General features: G+C 38.9%; 1 protein-coding gene across 1 annotated transcript in view; it reads right to left on the reverse strand.

Moving 5' to 3' along the window:
* LOC122814129 (polycystin-1-like) overlaps window positions 1–24,088 on the reverse strand; it is a 1,441,736-nt gene that overhangs the window by 966,237 nt on the left and 451,411 nt on the right. Inside the window, 1 exon segment of the mRNA XM_044086744.1 lies at window positions 22,283–22,420. Coding sequence (XP_043942679.1) covers window positions 22,283–22,420 — 138 coding nt within the window.

Raw genomic sequence — 24,088 nt, forward strand, 5'->3', positions numbered from 1 at the left:
CACTTCAATATCTTTTACTGAAATAGCTTTGTTGTATAAAAAGTAAGTATATGTAGAAATCCACATTTCCCAAATAATATTTATTTCAATATAACATCTTAAAGAATATAGCATTCCAGCACATTAGGATAATGTATAGAGTGTGCTCTTAACAGGAGCTACTTCTATTCTTTTAGTGAATGCATACAGTAGTAATACAATGGAGAATTTGAACCATAATTGTAACATCAGAAGCAACAGAATACTCAAACCTTAATGTTGCCCTGGGTAGGACTACTAGGGAATTCTGACACTGATATATGGACAAAAATGATAAAAAGAGAACAAGGAGTATTACTTTAACATTCACCACTGACTACAAAGAAAGATGTCAAGTAATTAGAGAAAACTGGATCATCATTTGTGAGAACAAGCAACAGGAAAAATACTTGAATCCGGACCCTCTTTTGTGCTTAGAAGAGCAAAGAATGTGAGACACTGGGTCGAGATCAAAAACAAGCCCGTGGAGGAAAATAGTGAGCCTTTTAAAAGTGGACCACTGTACTGTACCATTTGCAACATCGGAGTAACTCTACTTCCCCAACTCCAGCAAGATTTACTGGAGTCACAAAAGGTGCAGTTGGCTAAGGAAGCTGTCATCTAGGTAACCATCAGGGATTTTCTTATTCATGACCTAACCTCTCTCTCTGCATACAGGCTGTATGAGCCTACATCAACAATTAGGCAGGTATGCCATTCATGTGCATGTGCATATTTCTACATGTATGTGATGAAGGCTGCTACAAAGTGACTTAATCCTTATGCCATGGTTGTTTCCAGGTCTGCTGCCCCTTGTCCAAGGGCATCATATAACCTTGCAACCTATACTACATCCTTTCCTTCCAGGATAGGTAACCCATCCTCCCATGTTATTTCCACTACAATCAAGGCTGCTAAATGAACCCAAGCCATCTGAGGACATAGGGCAGGGCTTCATCCCTCTGTATCACGAAGACAACCAAATGGACCGTTTTAGTCTTTTTTTTCTAACACTCTGCTAATGTTTCAGTGTTGAAAAGGATGATTTGGAAAGAAAAGTTAGAGAACTTTTTTGAGCTAAAACTGACATGGAAGGTGGGTAGGGAACAAAAGATTATTTAAAAGGAATAGAATAAGATGGAAATATTCATAAGCATTGAGCACTATACGATAGTGCTGGTACACTGCCAGATGGTACACCAAAGTACTACATGATTAATACAGAAAAATACACAATGAGGTAACATAGGGTATATACTCTTACCTCTTTTTGTCCCTGTTGTATTCCTTATATAGAATACCAAGCAAATGACCCCCCAGCAAATGTATGAGATTGATTTGCAAATACAACATCATATGTATATCCAGTCTTTCTATGGATCTTCAGTTGAGGTTTCTGTTTTTGGCAGTGTAATTCCTCCTTCCCCATTAATATACTGCTGAGCATACAGAGCTAAACCACATATTAATGCAGTAAAAAGAGAGACAGAAGCAGAAAATGCCTTGCATTGTAGGAGAAACTTTACTGGCAATGGAATTCCCTGGGGAGAATGCCAACATTGCTACCATAACTGCAACTTTTTCCATCGTCACACAGGAATGGAAGATTCCACAGTACCAGAAACACTCATTATCATAATATGGTAATGACACTAGTTCTACCGTCATGTCTAATAGGTGAAAAATATTTAAGCATCAGTCTTGGGCATGTGTGCAGAGCACAGTTCATCTGGAACAACAACTTAGTAAGGTATAAGAAAGTAGATTGTACCTTACTAAATCAGTTTTCTCATCTGCTCTGTGTAGCACTGTCATCTAAATAATATCCCCATCAGGAGTGACTGTGAACATAGTACACCTGTGTACTATGCATACCTGCACACTATTAGAAAAGATGACGACTTCAAAAAGCAATTATTCATTGATTTCCCTGCTTGTCTGGTAGCATAGAAGTCCTGATATGGCCCAGACAACTTGGATTTAATTAGCGTCTTAGGTAACTGATGGAATGGCAGGGAAGGAGGGATTGCCATTACTATCCTGGGGGGGGTGGGTGGATGGTCATGTGGACATCTCACTCAACAATCTCTGGTGGAGGCTGCAGATGTCATACCAGGAAGAGTGCCCATAACATGTAAATAAATTAAGGGCATGGCTGAGCTCCCATTGAGGCAATGTGAAAAGTTGCACACCCTCACTGCATGCCTGCCACAATCCTCTCCACAGAAGCCACAGGGGAGATGGGAGAGTAAGAGGGTAGGTCATAAGGTAACCTACCAACTAGAAGATGGACAATCACCCCATCCAGGACCATGTTAGGATACTTGCTGGCTTTGGCTTAATATTTGGGCATTAGACCAAAGGTGAATTGGACTACTAGTAGTCCCAGTGAAGCATATGGGTCACTGGGACGACTCTCAGAATGACAGTAATGGAATAAAATAACTAAAAAATATTTCTGGACTTTATCAATATCTGTGAATCACGGTGATGAATGGCAGAGTAAGAAACAGTATGAAGACTGCATTTATGAAGCTGATCACTATGTTTATGAATACCTTGGAAGGAACTTTGATCCTTAGCAAGAACTAAAGAAATAAAAATATCAGGGTAGATGGTACATTCAAACTGAGGTTAATAATATGTTTTGCTAGCAATATAGATAAAAAAATGAATGAACACCTTTGCTTTTTTAAAATGTAGGAAATATAGATATGGTAAGGCTTACCGAGACAATAAAACTTGAACAAATATTAAAAAAACACAAACAGGCTTGGAAGTTGTGCCAGTATATACACTTTTTTGAAGTGACAGGAAATGAAAGAACAGAGGAGGTAGGCAGTGTACAGCAAAGATAGAATTAAATGTGAAATGCTCTAAGGGGAAAGAGTGACATCTAATGAAATGTAGTGTAACAAGATGAAAGCAAATTTTCAATAGTTATAGCAGAGGTAGTAAAATTAGAGACTAGGAAAACAACAACATGTTACAATCTGCAGACATTTTAATGTTAATCTAGAGAAAAGTAAATAAAGGAAAGAATCAGAAACTGAGGTAAGGATGCTTATAATGGGAAGTAGTTGATCTTGTCTGTAGGAGACCGAAACCTACCTAAGGTCTTGCGTTAAGAAAGAAACGACATTGGTGAGATTATAGATAAGGACATGCCTCTGTACCTCATAGCACAAAAAATCTGGACAAAGCCAATAATAATGGGGAAGACAAAGACCCACAATTAGTGACTGATTTTAATTATTTCTCTTATACAAATAGAAAGTTGATAGAATAACAGCTTTTGCATTAGCATGCATTTACTGAAGGAAATTAAGTTTGAAACTCAAGTGTCTGTCATTAGTGATTTCAATACTCGAATGATTTGTCAGAAAACCATGTATTTTATGAGGAACAGAACAAAATATGAGACAAAACTTTGGACATTCTGTGAAAATCTGAACAGTTGAGGAGGTGGATATGGGTACGTAGTTTATACTGTACATTAGTGATAATAATAGGAGGAAATTGCTGGATATTGTGGTTTGTAATACAGAATAGTTAGATAAGTTAAAAATTAAAGGAGCTATCAGGTAATAGTGATCAGATAACAACATGGTTTTCTGTTATAATTAGAGAGAGAAAATATGACAGTATTGTTTTTAAATCTGCCATCTTATATTTCTATACCAAATCACTGAGCTTATAAAGCAATTGTAGGTTAACAAGGACATTGTAAATAAGCTGGAAATATATTAAAAGTAGAGTATGGAAAAGAAGTGAAGGAGAGCTCAAGAGGAAACTAGGGAATCAAAGAAGAGAGAAAAAAACAATGTGTATAAACATGTTTACAATATTTCAATATTTGAGAATAACCACTTCAAACGCCTAATCACTGGCATAAGCTGTTACATCTGTTGTTATATCTCCAGGGAGTAAGGCTACTGCATGATAAAACTGAGGAGTCTGCTACAACTCTCATGACAAGCTAACCTTGTTTAGTTTACTGATATCACCCACGTGTTACAAATGCAAAACATTGCAGATATGCTAAAACACAGACTTTAGGATTGTCTTGCAAATAGAAACATCAGGAAAAAGTTGCTCAAATTCTTAAGCAAACTCACTTGCTAGACATGGACCTAGTCTGGCAAAATTGCATTTTGAGCAGAAAGCAAACTGGCATGCCCCCTCTCATTTCTGCCATGCAGATTATTGTGTTCTCTCTACTTAAGCAATATATATTTAAGGAACTAGGCAAAGATTCAAGAGAGAAGAGTTGTCACACAAGAGTTGAACATTAATTCTACTTGGAAAGCCATAAGACTGACATTGATTGTGACTTCTTGCTCTAATAAACATTGGGCAAGTATTTGCATCCCCCCCCCATCAACAAGAATTGCTCTCATCAAATTGTTCAGAGTGTTATGAGTGATAAGGAGAAAATTTAAGATACTTTTGTTAGGAACCAGTGCTCTTTTGTATATGAAAACAAAACTTCTCATCAAATTGTAAGAATTGGCTAGAGATCATCTCACATTTTGTTGTACAAATATTACATTGATGTCCATTTTTATGGTAATTACAATCAGCATTTTTTTTGACTGTCACAGTCATTAGAAATTGTATATCATGATATATAAGAGATAAGTGACTGAGATGGGTGCACACTGTGTGACAAAGGAGAAATTATGAAATCAGAACAAAAGCCAAAGTAGCTTCAGTTGTACAGAAAGTCAAAAAGAACATATTATGGTGGTTTGAATACATTTGTTGAAAAGAAGTAGATTATTTGGTGAAGAAGATTTGGGTGAGTCAGAATGAAGGCAAGAATAAACAAGGATGCTCAGGAAAGAGATGTCTAGAATGCATGAGAGAAGACGTAGCATTCAGGCATTATTATCAATTAAGGTAATAATAATAATAATAATGATGATTATAAATCCAGGATTAGGTCCAGTTTGGGGTTCTGAAGTTAGATACATCTGTTCTACAGACAATGTAGTGTATCATGCACAATGTATGGTGTATGAATCGTTTTATATTGTTAAAACCAGAAGAACTTTGCGGAAAAGAATAACTAAATATTGTGTATTCTACCAAAAGGAGTGACAGCAAAGGTGTTTTAGCGAAATGCTTTATTGAATGTTTATGTTTGAAAAACTTTCTAGTTTATGTTCTGTAGAAAGTCACATTTGATTTTAGGGGAGGGAAAATATCTTTTGTCTTAAAATGCCCAGTGGTATGGCAGCTTAAAATTAATGCCTTATCCACACCCAGTCTGAATGACAATGTGAATTTTAAATGTTTTTGAGAACTTGAGCTTTACACTATTATTAGTGGCATTAATTTAATGTTTGCAAATGATTGCTGTTGCATTTTATTGTCCATCTGGATAAGTTTTTTTTGTTACATGATTGTAGAAATCTGTTTATACATTACAATGTTTATTGCAACATTATTGCAACATTATCTTATTATTGAATGATGAAAACACTGATCTTTTGTTATTAACTTAGTTTCTTTAATGTGGTCCATGTCTTTATTGTGTGCTTTACTGCTTGTTTGTTTTTTTAAGTACTAGTGGTGTTTCACATTTTCCTATACAATTCTGACTGGTAACTACTTGCAACATAATTGGACTATTCACATCATAGCATTTTAGCATAGAAACTTCTGTAACTAGTTTTCTGAAAATTTCAAACTGTGTTCCTGTTCATATCTCCATTACAATGCTAAATCTTTCACTGACACAATTTTAAAGGCAAAGTTATATTGGCTATATTAAATATAATTTTTTTAAGATAGTCTACCATTACTAGGGGAAAGAATAATGCCATGCTCACAACTGTCTGGACTTATTTTCAGAAACAGCATTTTTCATTTGCTCTTTTTATTTATTTATTTATTTATTTCATATATTCACAATAATATCAGTATTTCAGAATCATGTTTAATATAATTAAAATGGTTAAAATCATATTTACAACAGATAGGAAGAAAATAATAAATCTGAAAATAAGTGAAGTATTTAAAATACAGACAGATTGGCAAAAGAGAAGAAAAAGTAAAGAACCACCACCTTCTAAAAAGGAGCAAATTAAAGCTGTAGCCAAGGTACCATACAGGAAGTATTTCAGAAACATTTTATACTGTTAATTAACCAGTAACAAAATCTTGACGGCAAGAACAGTGAACCCAAGGAGAATTCAGGAAGTGAAGGGAAAGTTTTCCTTTTCATTGCTATCATTGTTGAAACCATCATGTTGTAGTAAACAACATATTAAACATAGAATTTGCAGAACATGGAAATGCAAAATAGAAATTAATTATTCGGATTAGATTATTTTTTTTAATTTGAGGGTACTGCCACCAATAATGAAATAAATTAGGACATATTCATAGCGTTCAAGACGTCCTTTCTCCCTCATCTTCCACAGCCCCAAGGAAGAATAATGGAGTCCATACAATATTTATATCAAATGTATCCATTCTGAGCTGATTGATAAATTTACATACATCATAAAATCAGTTTAAAAGTCTCATTATGAAAAACACAGTGCATTGCCTTTTCACATTTTATTTTGCCACCATAGATATAAACTTTTGAGAAGTAATTCAGTTTCTTTACAATCTGATGCTAGTTGCTTCTTTTTATTTAGTATTTGATTATGTGTCCTGTATATGCTCAGAGGAAAATACAAACCATATTACTTAATCATATATTTATGCACAATGCTGCCATTAGTACTATGCAATAAAAGAAGTTATGTCTTACCATAATGTTCCATCCGTGTTGTCGATCTTCACTAATCCTTGACTGTGGGTTTGGTTCCGAGCCTTGGAACAGACTCGTTTATTATTCCAGCTCTACCAGTAATGCTCCTCACCAAATTATCTCAGATCAAGTTTGCCTATAATAGTGACAGACAAGAAGTAATACATAAGACTATATCTGTGTCCCTATTATGAAGCCAGTGTTTTGGAATATTCGGCCTACCAAGAGTCCTAAGGCAGGGGGAACAAGGGAGAGAATGTCAAGGATTAGTGAAGATCGACAACATAGATGGAACGTTATGATAAGACATAACTTCCTTATCTGATGTTGTCAATCTTCACATAATCCTTGACTGTGGGACAGAGTACCTAGCTACCTGTATCTTGGGAGGTCTCATGTAAGAATATTCCTGAGCACCATCAAGCCAAATGATGCATGTCCCCTAGAGACCTGGTCCAGTTTGTAATGAGTAATAAAGGTATGAGGAGATGCCCATGTAGCTGCTGCACAAATATCATCTAATGAAGCTCTGGCATGAAAAACTGCGGAAGCTGCTATGGCTCTCATTGAATGAGCTTTCACCGGACGTGGTAGGTGAAGTCCCTTCTTGTTGTAAACAAAGGTAATACAGTCCTTAAGCCATTTTGCCAAGGTAACCTTAGATACTGGATTACCTAAAGACAGTGTAGAAAAGGCAATAAACAGTTGGATTTTCTGATGTTCTTTGTTCTGTGAAGGTAAAAACATATTGCCTATGTACATCTAGTAAGTGTAAACAGTATTCTCTCTTGTTGGAAAAATTAGGTAAAAAGTCTGGGAGATGTAAGTTTTGATTGATATTCAACTCTGAAACAACCTTTGGTAAAAAGAAGGATTTGTCTTAAGGGAGACCATGTCCTTATGAAATATCAAATATGGGGGTGTGCAGGACAAGGCTTGAATTTTAGATATAATTTTGGCTGAAGTGATAGCTATCAAAAATAAGGTTTTCCAGGACAAGAATTTTAAGTCCCAGGTTGCTGATGTTTCAAAGGGGGAAGAAATGAGAGACTGTAGTACCAAAGACAAATCCCATGAAGCAGAGGGTTCTTTAAATGGAGGCCTGAGCATTAAGGCTTTTTTTTAAATAGGCTTTACAAAGTTTATGAGACATAAGTGATGAACCGTTGAAGCCAATATGGAAGTTAGATATTGCAGCAAGATGTACTTGAATGATAGAAGTTGATGAGCCAGACTGATAGAGTAAGGCTAAAAAGTATAAAACTTTCTCTACAGGTGCTGGTATGGGTCAATATTATAGTCAAGTGACCATTTAGCAAATTTTGTCCTTTTGTTATGATACAATTTTCTGGTTGAAGGCTTGTGGTGGGCTAGAATGATGCATCAGACGGGGGGAAGTGAGGGAGGAATGCCTGGCAATCATGGGAACTGGAAAAGCCATGCAGTGAGCTTGAGATGCTAAAGATTCAGATGAACTATTCCCTCCGGGTGGGATAATAGGTCTGGAGCTGGGTCCAGAATCCAGGGTTCCTGAAGAAAATGAGGCCAAAGGATGGGAAACCAGGCTTGTTGAGGCCAGAATGGGGCTATGAGGATTATTCTTTTCTTTGACCCATTGGCTTTCTTTAAAAATTTACATATCAGAGGAGTCAGGGGAAAGGCATATAGAACACTGGGGGGACAATTGTGAAAGAGAGCGTCTCTGGGTGACTCCCTCGGTGAGGGTAATTAGGGCAAAGTAACTGCTGTACTTGTTGTTCAGAGGGTACACAAACAGATCACAGCATGGTTGGCCTCAGTGGTGGAATATCTTTCCCACCACCACTGGATTGAGAGATCAGTTGTGAGGCATGAGGGTGGTTCTGCTCAACTTGTCCACAATCACATTGGAGCTCCCCAGAATGTGCATTGCTGTTAGAAAGCAGTTGGAGGAAATCACCTATTGCCATAGTATGAGAGCTTCTCAACAAAGAATGTATGACCTGGTTCCTCCTTGTTTGTTGATATACCAGATTACTGACTTGTTGTCTCATTAAATTGTAATTGTTCCAAAGGGGAGGGCATCTTAAAATGCCTGCAACACTAAGAGCACATCCATCATCTCTAGAACATTGATACGCAAGTTGGCCTCTATCCGGGACCAAGTGCCTTGGACTGTCTTTCCCAGATAATGCCCCCCCACCCTATCTGGAATGCATCCGTGGTCATTATGGCTTGGGGAGGATGGGGGACAAAGGGACGGCCCGACAAGATTTTGTTGGAATGGAGTCACCAACTCAGGTCTTCTTTGTAATGATTGGTCATCAAAGTCATATGGGACATAGGTTGATTTAGCAGGGACCATTCATAGGCCACAAGTCATTGAAGATTCACATGTGTTATCTGGCGAAGGGAACTAGAGTGATAGATGCCGCCAGAGTCTGTAGGATGAGTCTTGTTGCTACTCTCTTGTTTTGAATGATCTGGTTTACCTGTGACCTGATCCTTTGCAGCCTTTCTAGGAGATGTGATGCAAATCCAGTGACTGTGCCTAGCATAGCTCCAGTGAAGTCCAGCTGTTGTGATGGTCCCAGATGGGATTTTTCATAGTTTATAGTGATTCCTAAGGCAGCACAAAGATGAAGGGTGTAATCTCATGGATCTGGTTCATTTCACCGAAAGCACATTTCACTGAATGTTATTTCAGCAAGACCAAATCGCCGAAAACTCATTTCGCCGAAAGCACATTTCACCGAAAATAGTAGTGGCAGTGTATATGCCCTTTTCCCCACTGTAGTGCAATCCTGGAGTTAGAAGATATAGTAGGGGTGTGGAGGGCATAGCCCCCCACCTAGCTTGTTTTATACTGTGCAGTTTCTGTTAAGAGGGTAAGTTAGTACTTTAGTACTTTTTAATCAAAGTATGTGGGGGGCTACACCCCCCATACCCCCCAATGTGGGGGCTGTGCCCCCCCCATTATATATTCTAACTCCAGGATTGCACTACAGTGGGGAAAAGGGCATATACACTGCCACTACTATTTTCTGTGAAATGTACTTTCGGTGAAATGAGTTTTCTGCAAAATGTGCTTTCGGCGATTTGGTCTTGGTGACATGAAATTCGACGAAATGTGCTTTTGGCAAAATTAACCAGACCCAATCTCATTCCTCTATGAGTTGATGCCTGGAGGTAGCAATAAGGAGCCAGTCACTGAGATATGGAAATACTCGGAACCATAGCAGTCTGAGATGTGCTTCTACCACTGCCATGCATTTAGTAAACACCCTGGGGCCTGTGGTGAGACCAAACTGCAATGCCCTGAACTGACAGTGACTGGCTCCCAGCTGGAAGCTTCTTGAACACTTGTCCATTTGTATGTGGTAATACATGTCCTGAAGATCTTTTGAGCACATCCAGTCATCTTTTTACAAGAATGGAAGTATTGACTGTACCGAGACCATCAGAATTTGGTCTGTTGAATTGATTTGTTCAACTGACTGAGATCCAAAAGGTGTCTCCAGTCCCCTGTTTTTGGGGCAGTAAAAAGAACCTTGAGTAAATTCTGGATCATCTCTGGTTTGGCGGGACTGCTTGCATGACTCTTTTGTTGAGCAGTTTTTGAATTTCTAAGACTGCTGCCTCCCTGTGACTGGGTGAAACATCTGGGAGTCTTTTTGGTTTCATTGAAAGGGGAATGATGTAACCTCTGGAAATGATCCCCTGCACCCATTAGTCCATCATTATTTCTAGCCAGGCAGATTAGTGCAGGGCTAATTGTCCCCCGACTGCTTCCTGAGGAAGGCAATCAGGCCTCCATTCATGAGCACTGGTAGAAGTTACCTAAGAAGGAATCTCTGGACCCCTAGTTTTGTGGGTCACTTCTGCCTCTTGGATGGCATCTTCTGTTATTACTTCCCCCTCAGCCCTGGGAGAAGTCATTGCCACGTGAGTCTTGGAAAGGTCATTGGGTCTTTTTGAACCATAGCCTTCCATTCCTCTGGTTCCTCGAGTAGGGCAATTGAGGAGTGGAGAAGTGTATGCCCATGGCAGAAAGGCTCTTCCCATCTTTCTCACATTTGGCTAGTGTGTCTTTAACCTCAGGACCAAACAGCGATGATCTGTCAAATGGAGTATTGATGAAAGAAGACTTAAATGGCTCCAGAAAGTCCCATAAGTGCATCCATGCATGTCTCCTGAAGGCTATGCCTGAAGCTGCTGCTCTTGTCGTCCCTTCAGCTGCATGAGCAATTAGCCTCATGGACAAATTTTAAATTGATTCGAGGGTGGTGACCTGAGAAGTAACCTTATCTTGGACCCCTTCAGCTACTGCTCCTGACAGACTATCTGAAAGCTCTTCAGTCTGATCTCTCTGAAGCCTGGCAAAATGCGCCATATAATTCAAGGACCTGATAGCAAAGGTCGATGAAGTGCATATGTGCATCTTAAACTTATCCATATTCCTATACTCCTTGTTAGGAGATGGAGAGTAGGAGTTTCTTCTGTGAGTTCCTTTTCAGTGGCTGCTGCTATCACCATGGCATCTGCAAGAGTACCCTTGTCCCAGTGTTGCTCATCTTTAGGGGCAGAAAGAATCTAGTCAGGTCTTTTGGGGATCAGCTTGATAGAGTCAGAAATTTTCCAGGCCTGCTGAGCAATCAGTTTTATGAGATCATCAGTGGGTGGAGAGATCCAAGAGGTAGAGGGCTGGGCCTGAAAAACCTCAAGGTATACTGATTTGTCTGAGGAAGGCTGAAGGGTAGTCCAGCCATCCCTCTGTTTTAGGATTTCCAGGATGCCCCGAAGGAAACATCATCAGGGGATGACTTGGGGGAACCTTCCCCTTCATCGAAATCAGTATATTCTGTGAAAGACTCTTCAGGGGAGTCCAAGTGTTTCCTCTTGCACTTTTCCTTCAAAGGTATGTCTTTGATGGGATGCTCCAGAGAGGTATCTTGAAGAAGATATCAACAGGGTGGATCACTCCTGAGGCTTTTGTGTCCTCTGTCCCAGGGAATAGATTGGAGGAAGCTCCAATCGAGGGGAAGGACAAGTTACTTGGCCCAACAGAGAAGGCATGGACTGTGAGTCCCCAATGGACAAGGCCCTCTCCATAGCTTGAAAGACAGGCCCCTCCCATAGAGGGATGGGAGCCCAGAATGCAAATAGATTCCTTTGGAATTGTGGTCCCACCCTGCACTGAGTAAGCCGCCTCCAAAGCAGAGCCCAGGGTCAGACTTACGTATGCTGAGTATCCAAGGGGCATGGAGGGTTCTGAAAGAATCGAAGTCGAACCCTGCCCCTTGGAACTGGCTATGAAGCCTCAACCCCGGGAGATCTCTGGTTCTGACAAACCAGAATAGCTCAAGTCAATTATCGGTGCTGGAGAAATAGTTCTGGCCAGCACCAAAACAGTTGAAGCTGGGATGGTTAGTACCATGGACTCCAAAAACTCAGCTGGAGTCAGAGGAGGAATTTGCATGGATGTAGAAGAAGGCATGGTTCCAGAGCCAGCCTGGCTAGGAACCAAAGATAGAGGCAATCCCCTCGCTGTCAGGAGCTGCCCAGCCAGTCTCATAATGTCTGACTCAGACAGGCTGTTAGTGGACCGAATAGAGGAGGCCGATGTAGATCTTGGTGGCCGTCACTCCAAAAAAGGACTCAGAGGGCAGTCCATAAAAGAATCAACCAAGGGAGAATAAGATATCCCCTGTAGGACAATCAGTTGTCACTCCTTTGGTACCAAGAGTTCAGCTGGTACTGAAGCTTGAGGTGTCTGCACCAAAATCTGAGCTACGGTTGTCAGTGTCGATCAAAGATTTTTTTTTCTCACCAGTGTTGCGGAGACAGTCGGCACCATGGGAGACTTGGCCAATTTATGAGGTGGTTCCAAAGATGCTGTTGGAACCAAAGGAGATCACTTTTTTGTTTTTGATGAAAATGAAGAGGAAGAGGAAGAGCTGGTTTCAGTTTTGGGACCAGAGATAGCCTCTTCAAAATCAGATTTAAGAAGTCCCTTGAAAGTAAGTTTATTTTTACGCTCTTTCAGGGTTATGGTGGAAAAGCCATGACATATAGTACAATCTTCTTGAAGATGGACAGCACCGAGACAATAAACACAGAAGGTGTGTCCATCGGAATTTGGCATTTTTCTCTCACATTTTTGGCACCTCTTAAAACCAGAGGTGCCTTTAGAGGATTTGTCGGCCATTGTAGAAACTAAGGTCTCCTGATACACGCAAATTCACGCAAACACACAGTCACAGATAAACCAAAATAAAGAAAGATTTTTTTTTTAAATAGAAAAGGAGGGAGAATTACCAACAATGGTAAAATGATTACCCAAAGGTAAGGGGTGAGTACCGTACAGTAGAAAAAAGGAAGAAAAGGGAGAAAAGGAAATCACTCGCACACACACACACTTAGAGGGTAGATAAAAGGTATAGAAAGGAACAGAAAAAAACTAACATTTAAATAAAGGCCAAGGCTTTAGAGGTTGGTTGAACACATCTGTCACTACAAAGTGGTAAACGAGATCTGAGCTAATTTGATGAGGAACATTATGGGTAGAGCCTAGGTCGAGAGTTTTTGGAAGGAGTGAGCTGGAATAATGGGTGAGTCAGTTCCGAGGCTCAGAACCAAGCCCACAGTCAAGGATTATGTGAAGACTGACAACATCAGATCATATCACATCACTAGCTTTGAAACTGGTAGGCAGATTGTATTTATATCCAAGGGAATATTACAATGTATTCAATATAAATGAAATAAGGTTTATATTATGCATCTAATAAAAATCTTTATTTTGAGTTAAGCTGGATTCCATATAAAATTAAGTTGATGTCACTCTTTCTGCATCATTTTTGTGCACTGTACTCAGTTTCACCCCCACCTAACTTCTCCAATGGAAAATTTCACCTTGTCAAGCTTATAGGTGTATCACACAAACCACATTCATACTGTTTTATTTCCATCTATAGCACCATCTGATAAAATGTTGGATATTTGCTCTCTGTCATTACATAACTACTTTACTATGAACAGTTTAAAGATATCTGTTGCAAACCTAGGCAGCATTCATATCTAGCTTGCTTCCTTTGAATCGTGCCTGCAGCTTCATAATCTTGATACTACAGAAATAATAAGAGTCTCATACAACTGTATGACAAAATCTTTGAGTTTAGCCTTGTCAGCTCCACAGTTTTCCCCAGTTATGCATTGAGCTACATAAACGATTATTATGTCCATTTAGATGAATGTGTTGATTTGTCAGTCCCTTGCAAAACCAAATATGGGGGTAAATTCAAATATAAACCATCCTTCTGGTCTGCCCATGTAAATAAACTGCATTATAAAAGGAAGAAACTCCTTAAACTGACGTGTACAGCCAGAATCCCAAAGCATCAGAACTTTATTGACAACCTCACTTAGCAGTGATAAAGATCAGTAACGAATCACAAAAATTAAGGCCAGCAACTGACGCAAAGTATACTTACAAGTCCTTTAGCTGCCTCAGAAAACTAAGAAATGGTTCTCAGTGCTTCACCAAAGTGGTCTATAATAGAGCTATCCATTCAAATATACAAGACATTGCAAACACACTGAATACCAGATTTGCAGCAATTGCCTCCCTTGAAACTACCATCCCCTCTCAAACTATCCTTGAGCCACCACCATCACTAAGGGATATGTTCTTAAAAGTCCTTAAAAGACCAATAACACTTTCTTCATGGGTGCAGACAACATATGGGTTTGCTCAATTAAACAGTGTTAAACACACACTCACTCATCTCTAAAGATAGTTTAACCTAAGCCTTGCTACAAACAGCCAAAACAAGAGATCAGAGATTGGTGCACTAGGGTTGATAACCCCTCTCCTTTGTCTGTCACTTGGCAAATGTAGTTAAGAAATTATTCTACATTTTGCAACTAATTCTCAAAAGCATCTGTTCTAAAATCAAGAAAGTCTGCCTTAATCAGACCTATTATAAAATATAATGCACTCTTAAGGCCCCGGGTCTTTTGTATCAAAAGTCTTAGCTACAAGGAAGGACTGGAGTTGTTATCCTTATACCGGAAGAATGCAAAGTTCCTGTAATCATGGCTGCATAAGTAAAAAATACACTCTCCAAAGCCAAGAACACAGCATCCATGGGACCTGACAACATCCCAGGCTGTGTTCTATATGAACTACAGAATGAAATGGCACCTCACCTAAGTACCATGTTCAATCATAGCCTCACCTCAGGCTTTGTGTCCACTGAATGGCACACAGCAACGGTTATCCCACTCCACAAAAGGGGAGCCACCACAGACACTGGGAACTACCACCCCATAAACCTGATGAGCCTGGTCTAGAGGCTATGGAATGTATCATCATGGAACTTATAAACAATGACATTGGTAATTTCCAAACTCTGAACCCTACCCAGTTCGGGTTTGAAAAAGGCAGATCATGTCTCCTAAACCTGATAGACTTCTTTGAAGCGGTCACCAAAGGTGTAGATGAGGGTAAGGTGGTTCACACAGCCTATCTAGATCTCGCCAAGGCTTTTGACACCATCCCCCACTCAGGAATTATAGATAAACTGACTAAACTAGGTATAAACCCCTATGTCACAAGATGGGTTGCCAACTGTCTCACTGATAGAACTCACACTGTGAAAGCAGCAGACTCTAAATCCAACTTCAGACCAGTGACAAGTGGAGTACCACAGGGTTCAGTCCTGGCTCCTCTCCTGTTTGGTATCTACTTCTCTGAAGTACAGGCTAACACAGAAGGTCTTTGGCTAACAAAGTTCGCAGATGACTGCAAACTAGGTGCCATAATCAAAACTTCTAACAATGTGGACATCTTACAAAAGGGCCTCACTGAGACAGATGCCTGGTGTCAAAGCCATGGCCTCAAGCTCAATGCCAAAAAGTGCATTGTCATCCCTTTTGGTAAAAACTCTGTACCCATGAGCTACCACATAGGTGATAGTCTACTTAACACTGAAAGTGTGATAATAGACCTTGGGACAAAGGTGGACAGTAGTCTCCTTTGATAATCACATCTCCACAGTAGTCAGGAAATCCTTCTACATGGCACACCTCATCACAAAAGGTTTCTCATCCAGGAAAAAAGAGGTCATTATTCCCCTCTACCCATCACTCATTAGATCCATTATAGAGTACAACGCCCCTTTTGGTATGTACCTCACAAGACATCTACAATAACTGGAAAGGCCACAGAAATACCTCACAAAGAGGATAACCGGCCTCAAACAGATGCCCTACGCAGGTCTATATTATAACATCAAAATCTAACAACTTTAAATGGTATAATACCGAACCCAGTAGAGCGAACGCTGGAAATAGTGAAGCTACAGAACACCGAATACTTTCCTAGGGAAAGTATTCAGTGGGCAGTTTCTGCAGCTTCTCTATTTCTTCAACTGTGGAGCGAAGGTTACGGACCGGGTTAAGGTAAGTGTGCGAACGAAGGTGAGTGTGCGATTGGGCGCAGGTTAGGGGAGTTAGGGTTAGGGCGTGGGTCAGGTAAGTGTGCGATTGTGTGGACGTAAGGGTTAGGGTAGGGTAGGTGAGTTAGGGTTAGGGAGCGGTTAAGGTGAGTGTGCAATAGTTAGGGACATCAGGGTTAGGGTTGGGTTAAGGTAAGTGGATAGCTAGTGGTGTATGTCTGGTTTAGTGTAGGGTTTTGTGAAGTGTATGTGTGTGGATTATTTATTTTAGTGTGCTTGTGTTGTGTGTATGTTTGTCGGAACAGAGAATTTTTTCCCTGAGAAAACCTCCAGGTTTAAATGAAGTGACTTTGATTGTGTGTATTTTAAAGCTGAAAAGTTTAACACGTTAGGGAAACATCTAAACAGGTTATTTCTATAACATAATAACTTGCTTTGCTACATTTTTAGTTACATACACAAGTATATTTTTAGACTTTTGGTGTTATTTTATTAAATTTATTGACCATAAATAAAATCATTCATTTTTGAAAGGGAGATGAGAGAGTAACCTTGGCTTAGATTTGTATATAGTGATGTCATGTGAAACAGTATGTGATTGGTAGAATGTTTTTAATTTGAACCAGCTGACATGTATTTAAATGAAGTAAACTATTGTGCAACTTGTCTGAGGAAGTCTACTACTGTGGAGACGAAAAGCGCTTTACTTTAATAAATCAGTGTTCAACGAGTGTTGTGGTTCCAGTGGTCGTTTTTTTACTTATCCATATCAAACAAAGCTCCTCATTAGCACTATTCAAGAAAAATCTTGATGGTTGGATGGGAGATAGGAAATTTACCCTGGGATCACTTCTGTGGCTCTGCTTGACAGGGGCACAGGAAAATAATTTTCTTGGGTGGCAAAAGCCAGGGTACCGTTTGGCTAGGCTTATATAGGCCCTAGGGCCAATAGCCTAGTACCTACCTATGAACCTATGAACTCTGTGTTGTATAGTCTCCTGATGGGAATTCTGTGCCAGGCTTACTGTGCCCTTAAGGATATGTTGTTATTGATCTCCTTTTCCTCGACAAGTCAGATTGTGTTGATTGTATGAGAATCAGAGATCTCAAGCTTCATCAAGAAAATAAATAAAACTGGATGGAGAAATGGAGTTATCATCCAGCATCTCGAATTGCTCTGGAACAGAGTCCCCCTGCATGTCAGGCAATGTGATCCATTGTCATTCTTCTGACATAGCTCAGGCAGCTGGATGAGTGCCCTTAATTTTATGCTGGGACTTGCAGGACTACCCTACTTGTAGAAGTTGGTAGAGCCTTAGGGAAGGTGTTAACAAGGCATATATGGCTGTTGGTCAAACTTGCCTATTCCTTTTATAAACTTTAAGCATATAGGTAGATGGCATCCTCTAAACTACTGATGTAGATTCATAGTCTGTTTTTCTTTTTTACTTCGTAATCTTGATATTGTAGAAATAACTGAATCATAACTACAACCTGAAAACCTCATACCTCAGTCCATTCTTCAAAAACAGAATTCCTGACAATTTCTATATCCTAGCAACAAACTGATGGAGGAGTTTTACCACTTGTTAACAAGCAGCATAGGTAGTTATTTAGTGTCCATTTTCCTCAAGAAAAACTAACAATACGCCATGTTGGCTTTTTTTTTTGTGATTGTGGCTTGTTCTAGTCTTTCTCAACCTGCAAACTGGCTACAAAAGAGCTTCCTTAATAAGGATACCTTTCTTCCTTAATTGCACTCTACAAATGCACTTATTAAGACAAATATTAATTTGCATTGGGCACCAATACATCACATTGTAACCTTTGCTCCACTTCTCTGTATGGTGAATTTTATTAACTAATCAGTAACCTACTAGACCAAACACTCTTTTTGGGAATCCTATAACTGAACTGGATATGTTGCAGCTACCCATTAAGATGTAATGCACTTTCTGCTGCAGCCTTCTTTTCAGTGACCACTGTACTGTAGCTGTAAACTATTCAGCTAATGCATAGCACTGGGAAGATAACGGTGATATCCTACAAAGCCCTGACAACTACAGAATGAAAGTATTACACTTGTGTTACCTCCATAATATCAGTACACTTTAACACTTCCTGAACATCATGCTGCCATTTCAAAGCAGATGCAATCCCTACAAACAAGTGCCAGTGGCAAACCTACTCTTTGAATCATGCCTGAACTAAAGCAAGCTTTTTTTTTACTATTCACTGACTTGCCTCCCATAAATATAAATGCATCAATCTGCAATCTGACTTTGCCCCAGACTGTACGCACTTCAGAAATCACAAGAGTTTATTAAAAAATGCTAAAACAGCACCATGTATCTCTGATGAACCTGTGGGGGATACTGGAAGGAGTTAAATAATCTAAAAGTCACCCAATGGATTGCCAACTCTCTCATAGATAGGACACAGATAAAGAAAATAGGGTAAGTTACCTCCACAAAGAGACCAGTCACCAGTGGAGTCCCCCCAGGGTTCAGTGCTGGGACCTCTCCTGTCTGGCATCTACGTTCGTGAAGTAAAAGTCAATACCAAAGAGCTCTGGCTGACTATGTTTGCAGGTGGGTTTGGCACAGTGATTAAGGTCTTCATCGCATAATCACAAGATACAGGGTTTGAGTCTGAACTTGGGTTATTGGATAAGCTTAAAATGGCCCTTCAAGGTAGTTAGCCTAGAATTCACTTATGAACTTATGACTGCAAACTAGGAGTAGTCATTGAATTTACAAATGGCTTAGATATCCTGCAGGAAGATTTGTCCTAAATAAATAACTGCTGCCAAAATCATGGACTGAAACTAAATGCCAAAAAATGCATTACTGTATCCTTTGAAGAAGAACTACGACATGGACAATATGCCCCTAAGAGTTGATCCAGTTGTTTGGGATTTGGGAACTTATGTGGACAGTGACCTAACTTTTGACCAATATGTGCCTATTGTTGTAAGAAAGTGCTTCTATATTGCACAGCTTAAAAATAAAGGGATTTTGTATTGATCTAATGATGTCATTGTCACCTTTTACTCATCTCTAATTAGGCCAATCATTGAATATATTGCCCCCCTTGGCACGTACCTGTTTAGACACATATAATCACTGGAACGCCCCTACAGATGACTTACTAAAAGGATACATGGCCTAAACAATATGACTTACATGGACTGAATCAACATCCTGTCACTATACTCGGTATCCTACAGACTGCTAAGAGGTGACTTGTGTTTGGCATACAATACATTCTCTCACCCATTACTGATGGATTTAATGTACATCAGCAAATGATATGGCATCAGAAATCCTTGGCCTAGGGATCTAAACCTCTTCTGCAACATCAACAGAATGGTTTAGAGGGAGAGGTATATCTCATAGAGGATACCGCTGCTGTGAAATTCCCTACCCACATAAAACAAAGTTCAACCATGTCTATATTCAAGCACAACTTGGATCTATGTATGGGAAACAGAAAATTTACCACAGGACTGCTGCCTCTAATATTAATGGACAGAGGCAGCTCCTAAATGCTTTAAATCATGCATGGGTCCCCTCAGATTATGTATGGTATGATTCCAGTTATTTTCATTGGGGTAATTTATAATTATCGACCCCGGGATGGGTAAGGCCATTCTATAACCAAATAGGATAGGTTACTTTAAGCACAAAAAGAGAAACTGTCTAGGCTTAAAAAGGCCCAAAAGGGCAGCTAGCCTACTACTTACTTATGAAACTATAAGCCTACAAACCTATAAAAGGGACGTCCGAACAAAATTCATCTTGCTCAGTGTTAGTGATAGATGAGTCCCTGATATCTAATGCAATAGTAATGGTCTGTTTTTTAATGTTTTTCTTGCCTCATGCCTGCTAACCATTAAGCCCCCAGTAATATCCCATTACCAGAAAATAATCTGTTTATCGTGTGGCCATCAACATGGTAGACACAGTAATGATCTTTGCTACTCAGTTCATTTCAAGTCTACATCCATTAACTTTACCTCAAAGCTGTGTAGAAAACATGTTCAGATATGCATTGACTTTTGGTTTATCAAGGTCACATTATCAAAATTAAATTGCTGTCTACATGACATTCTCACTCATGAAAATGGCAGCTCTGAGGAACTTTGTCCTAAATTCCTCAGCACACGAGACGCATTCATTGCTGTCCCTACAACACATATTAAAATATCTTTCACAATTGGAATATTTTCTGATCTAGGAAAAATGCCCAACATCTTGCCTATTCAAAAAAAAAAAGGAGCGAACAGGAGACCATGGCCAAGATGGTGACTGGTTGACAGAAGTGGAAATCTGCATTGCAGTATTCAAATCTATACAAATCTTGCTAAGCAAACACTTCACTAGGCAACAGTGAACTGTTTAGCACTACTTAAGGAAGTATACTCAGCAGCTTATCCCTCTATCACAACTAACTAAATATATAACCAATTTTATAATACCTCAGCATAAATTATATTTAACTTTGGAAGGTTGCTTTTTTGTAATGGTGCAGTGGTTGTGTTGTTGCCTCACAGCAAGAGGTTTTCTGCTTCAGTTCTTGGCTGGGGTACTTTCTTTGTGGAGTTTGTATGTCCTCCCTGTTCATGTGGGCTTCCTCCTGGTGCTCTGGTTTTCTCCCATGAAACAAAGACATGCGTCTGGAGCACTCCTCCCTGGGCCTCTGCTGAAAATTGGCTTTGTTCCAAGTCAGACTTTTCCGGTAAACAAATGTTAAATAATTAATAATAAATTTGAGTTTTTCGAAGATTTCTGACTTTCACATGCTTATAATAGACAAAATGGACATGCAAGTGCCAATCAGAAACCACTGACAAGTCATGCTCTCTGCATAACTATCTATATATTTATACATACCATCATATGACATTAGGAAAAATGAAGAAATACAGATAAATAAAAACATACTCATTATTTTTTTAGAAAACAGGCATTTATAACTTAAATCAGTTATAAAGGTAATGAATATAATTCATGGTTTCATATTCAAATTATTTAAATGTTCAACTAAATGATTATAAGGTGGGAAATCATGTTTTTTGTATATACACAGGTGTGTGTGTGTGTGTATGTGTGTGTTTGTGTATAAAACACTGGTGATGGCCTACTGGTGTAGAGATTAGAGTTGCTGTGCCAAAGCACATGGTTTTCTACTTCAGTATACATGCTGCATATTCACTAAGTCCATGTGGGATTTTACTGGATGTTCCACTTCTTCGACATATAAAAGGCAGACTAAACATGAACAGCAATCCTCAAAACTTGCTGTAGCTATTTGTACTGTAGTGTGTGTGTGTGTGTGTGTGTGTGTGTGTGTGTGTGTGTGTGTGTGTGTGTGTGTGTGTGTGTGTGTGTGTGTGCGCGTGTGTTATGTGTCATATCTCTCAACTGTACAGATTTTTACAGAATGCCCAGATTTTCGCCTCATATTCTTGGTCTATTTTTCATAAAATTGTGGTTTTCTAGCAAATTAGTGGCAAATCATTAAAGATTAATGTTAGAAAATAATGACATATATTTGAGTTTCAGACTTCATACCTTTCACAAAAGTAACACTAAAGCAAAATCTGTTATTATATCAACGTTTTAAGTTTGTAAGAGTAATATTTAAAAACTGTCCCTATTTTGGGGCCTTTGTCTGCCTTTTATTTATGGCTTTGTCCAGATTTATTGCTCTAAGAGGTTGAGAGATGTGGTTTGTGTGTATGTATCCCTGCAACACACTAATTTACTTTCCTGTATTCATTTGTCTGCCTTATACCCATAAAGTCTTTCTGGGTTCAATGTGGCTTCTCTAATAATGCTGAACTGTTTAAATAATATCAGAGAATGAACAAATGAAAAATAAAGTTTTATAATATGTAAATAAGGCTGTAAAAGTTACGTTTAGAAGTCTTGGCTGTACCAAACAGGAAAGAATATTACAGGTCAGCGTCTACTACTATATCCAGTTTAAATAAATTTTCAGTAAATGCAAAAACACAATATTCATTGCCATACCTTGCTCCAGATCTTACCTGGGCATTCCCATCACAGGTCTCACATCGACCGGATAGTGTCACATGGACGCTCCTACTGATTTCATAACTAGAGAGAGCAGCACATGACTGGCACTCCAGTGTGACAGGGATAGTTTTAGCTGATGTCACTGTCACCTAAAGATAGAATCAATGCAATTACGATGTTGCTAGTAACCGTTACTACATCACTGCTGCTCTTCTAAAGATCACTGTTACTCCTGGCATATATAATCTAGGATACTGATTAAAAGGTGAAATTCCTTTTTTATAAGATGAAATTTGGGGAATTATACAAATAACCATCAACTCTACTTTCTGCTTATTACTATGATTCCATTATAATTTTTAAGCATTTATATTAAAGCAAAAATAAAACCGATTCCAATTACAAAACACACAGAAGAATGGCAGCATTTCAAATAAATATAAGAGGAGTTCTACAAAGAAATGCAACTTACAGTCAATGGCTGGTCTGGCTTAAAATAAGAGAATTAAAAAAATGAATTGGGTCAGGTCCAGTGTTTAGAGGTTTCCTATGTCAGTATTTATCAGGTCTATGATTTTTCTTTCCATGGCCTTACATATAAGACTGTTCAAACTTATGGGTCTGTAATTTCCTAGGTCTGTACATGGTTCTTTTTATGCAGAGGGATGACTGTTGCTATCCTCCACTCTAGTGGGACAAAGACAGTCCAGAGACTGTGTCTAAATAGAGATCCTAATGGGCCCGATAAATCCTGATTTAAGCTGTTTAAGAGGCAACATAGTACATTGTCAGGCCCCACTGAATCCATGATTTTAGCTTTAGAGAGAATAGTGGCAACCTGTTATTTGGTGATAATTAGCGCTAGAGTTGTGGAAGGTATTTCTTGGGGGAGAACTGAGGGGTGATGGGGAGGTGAAATCTGAGCTGAATTTTTTGGTCAGCAGATTTACTATATCTTCTGGCTAAGTATAGGTGATGCCATCTGCAACAAATTCTGCACATTGTTGGGTGTTACCCTAAAGATTGTGGACATAACTGAAAAATTCTGTATGGTTAGCCTTAGCTTTGGAGGCTATTTTTACCTCAATGTCTGGTTTCAGAGACTTGACTAGTTCCCTGATTCACTTGTTTAGACTAATGAGGGACTTTTTATTCTGTTGTACACATTCCCTCTTACTTCTTGACAGGATTTTTTTTTCTTTGATTGTGGTTGGAAGTACGGATTGTGCAACAGACTTTGCAGACATGGAGAAGAGATCTTACTACTGACCAGCCATGTTATTCCTACATTTGTTGAACTTATGAAGAATACTTTGGTGTTACAGAAAATAGCTACTATTTAACAATAGATATCTCCTTATTATATTTTATATTTATTATATTTAATCAAAAAGCTGATTTTATATATATATATATATATATATATATATATATATATATATATATATATATATATATATATATATATATATATATAGTTTTTGCAGGCCTTGGGTCTTATCAGGCTTAAAGCACTGATTAGTGCAGCTCAATGAAAGAGATTGTATTACAGAGTGCAGGATCATTCCTGTGACTAGGTAGACAGGAAATATTATTTTGTATTAGTCAGTTAATAAGGTCTTTATCCCTACCCACCCTGTTATCACTTAATCAGCTAACCTTAACCCACAAAATAATCCATCACCCCAACAACTGCCCAGCAATCTCCCACTTAGTTCAACCTAGCAATATCAGAACTCTCAGATCCTCTAATAAACTTTTTTCTCAAGGTTTCCAACTCCCACAACTGTCACGGCAATTTGCTCTATTCACACATA

The sequence above is a fragment of the Protopterus annectens genome, chromosome 10.part0 (genome assembly GCF_019279795.1).
Source record: "Protopterus annectens isolate FY-2018-M chromosome 10.part0, PAN1.0, whole genome shotgun sequence".
Taxonomy (NCBI): Eukaryota; Metazoa; Chordata; order Ceratodontiformes; family Protopteridae; genus Protopterus; species Protopterus annectens.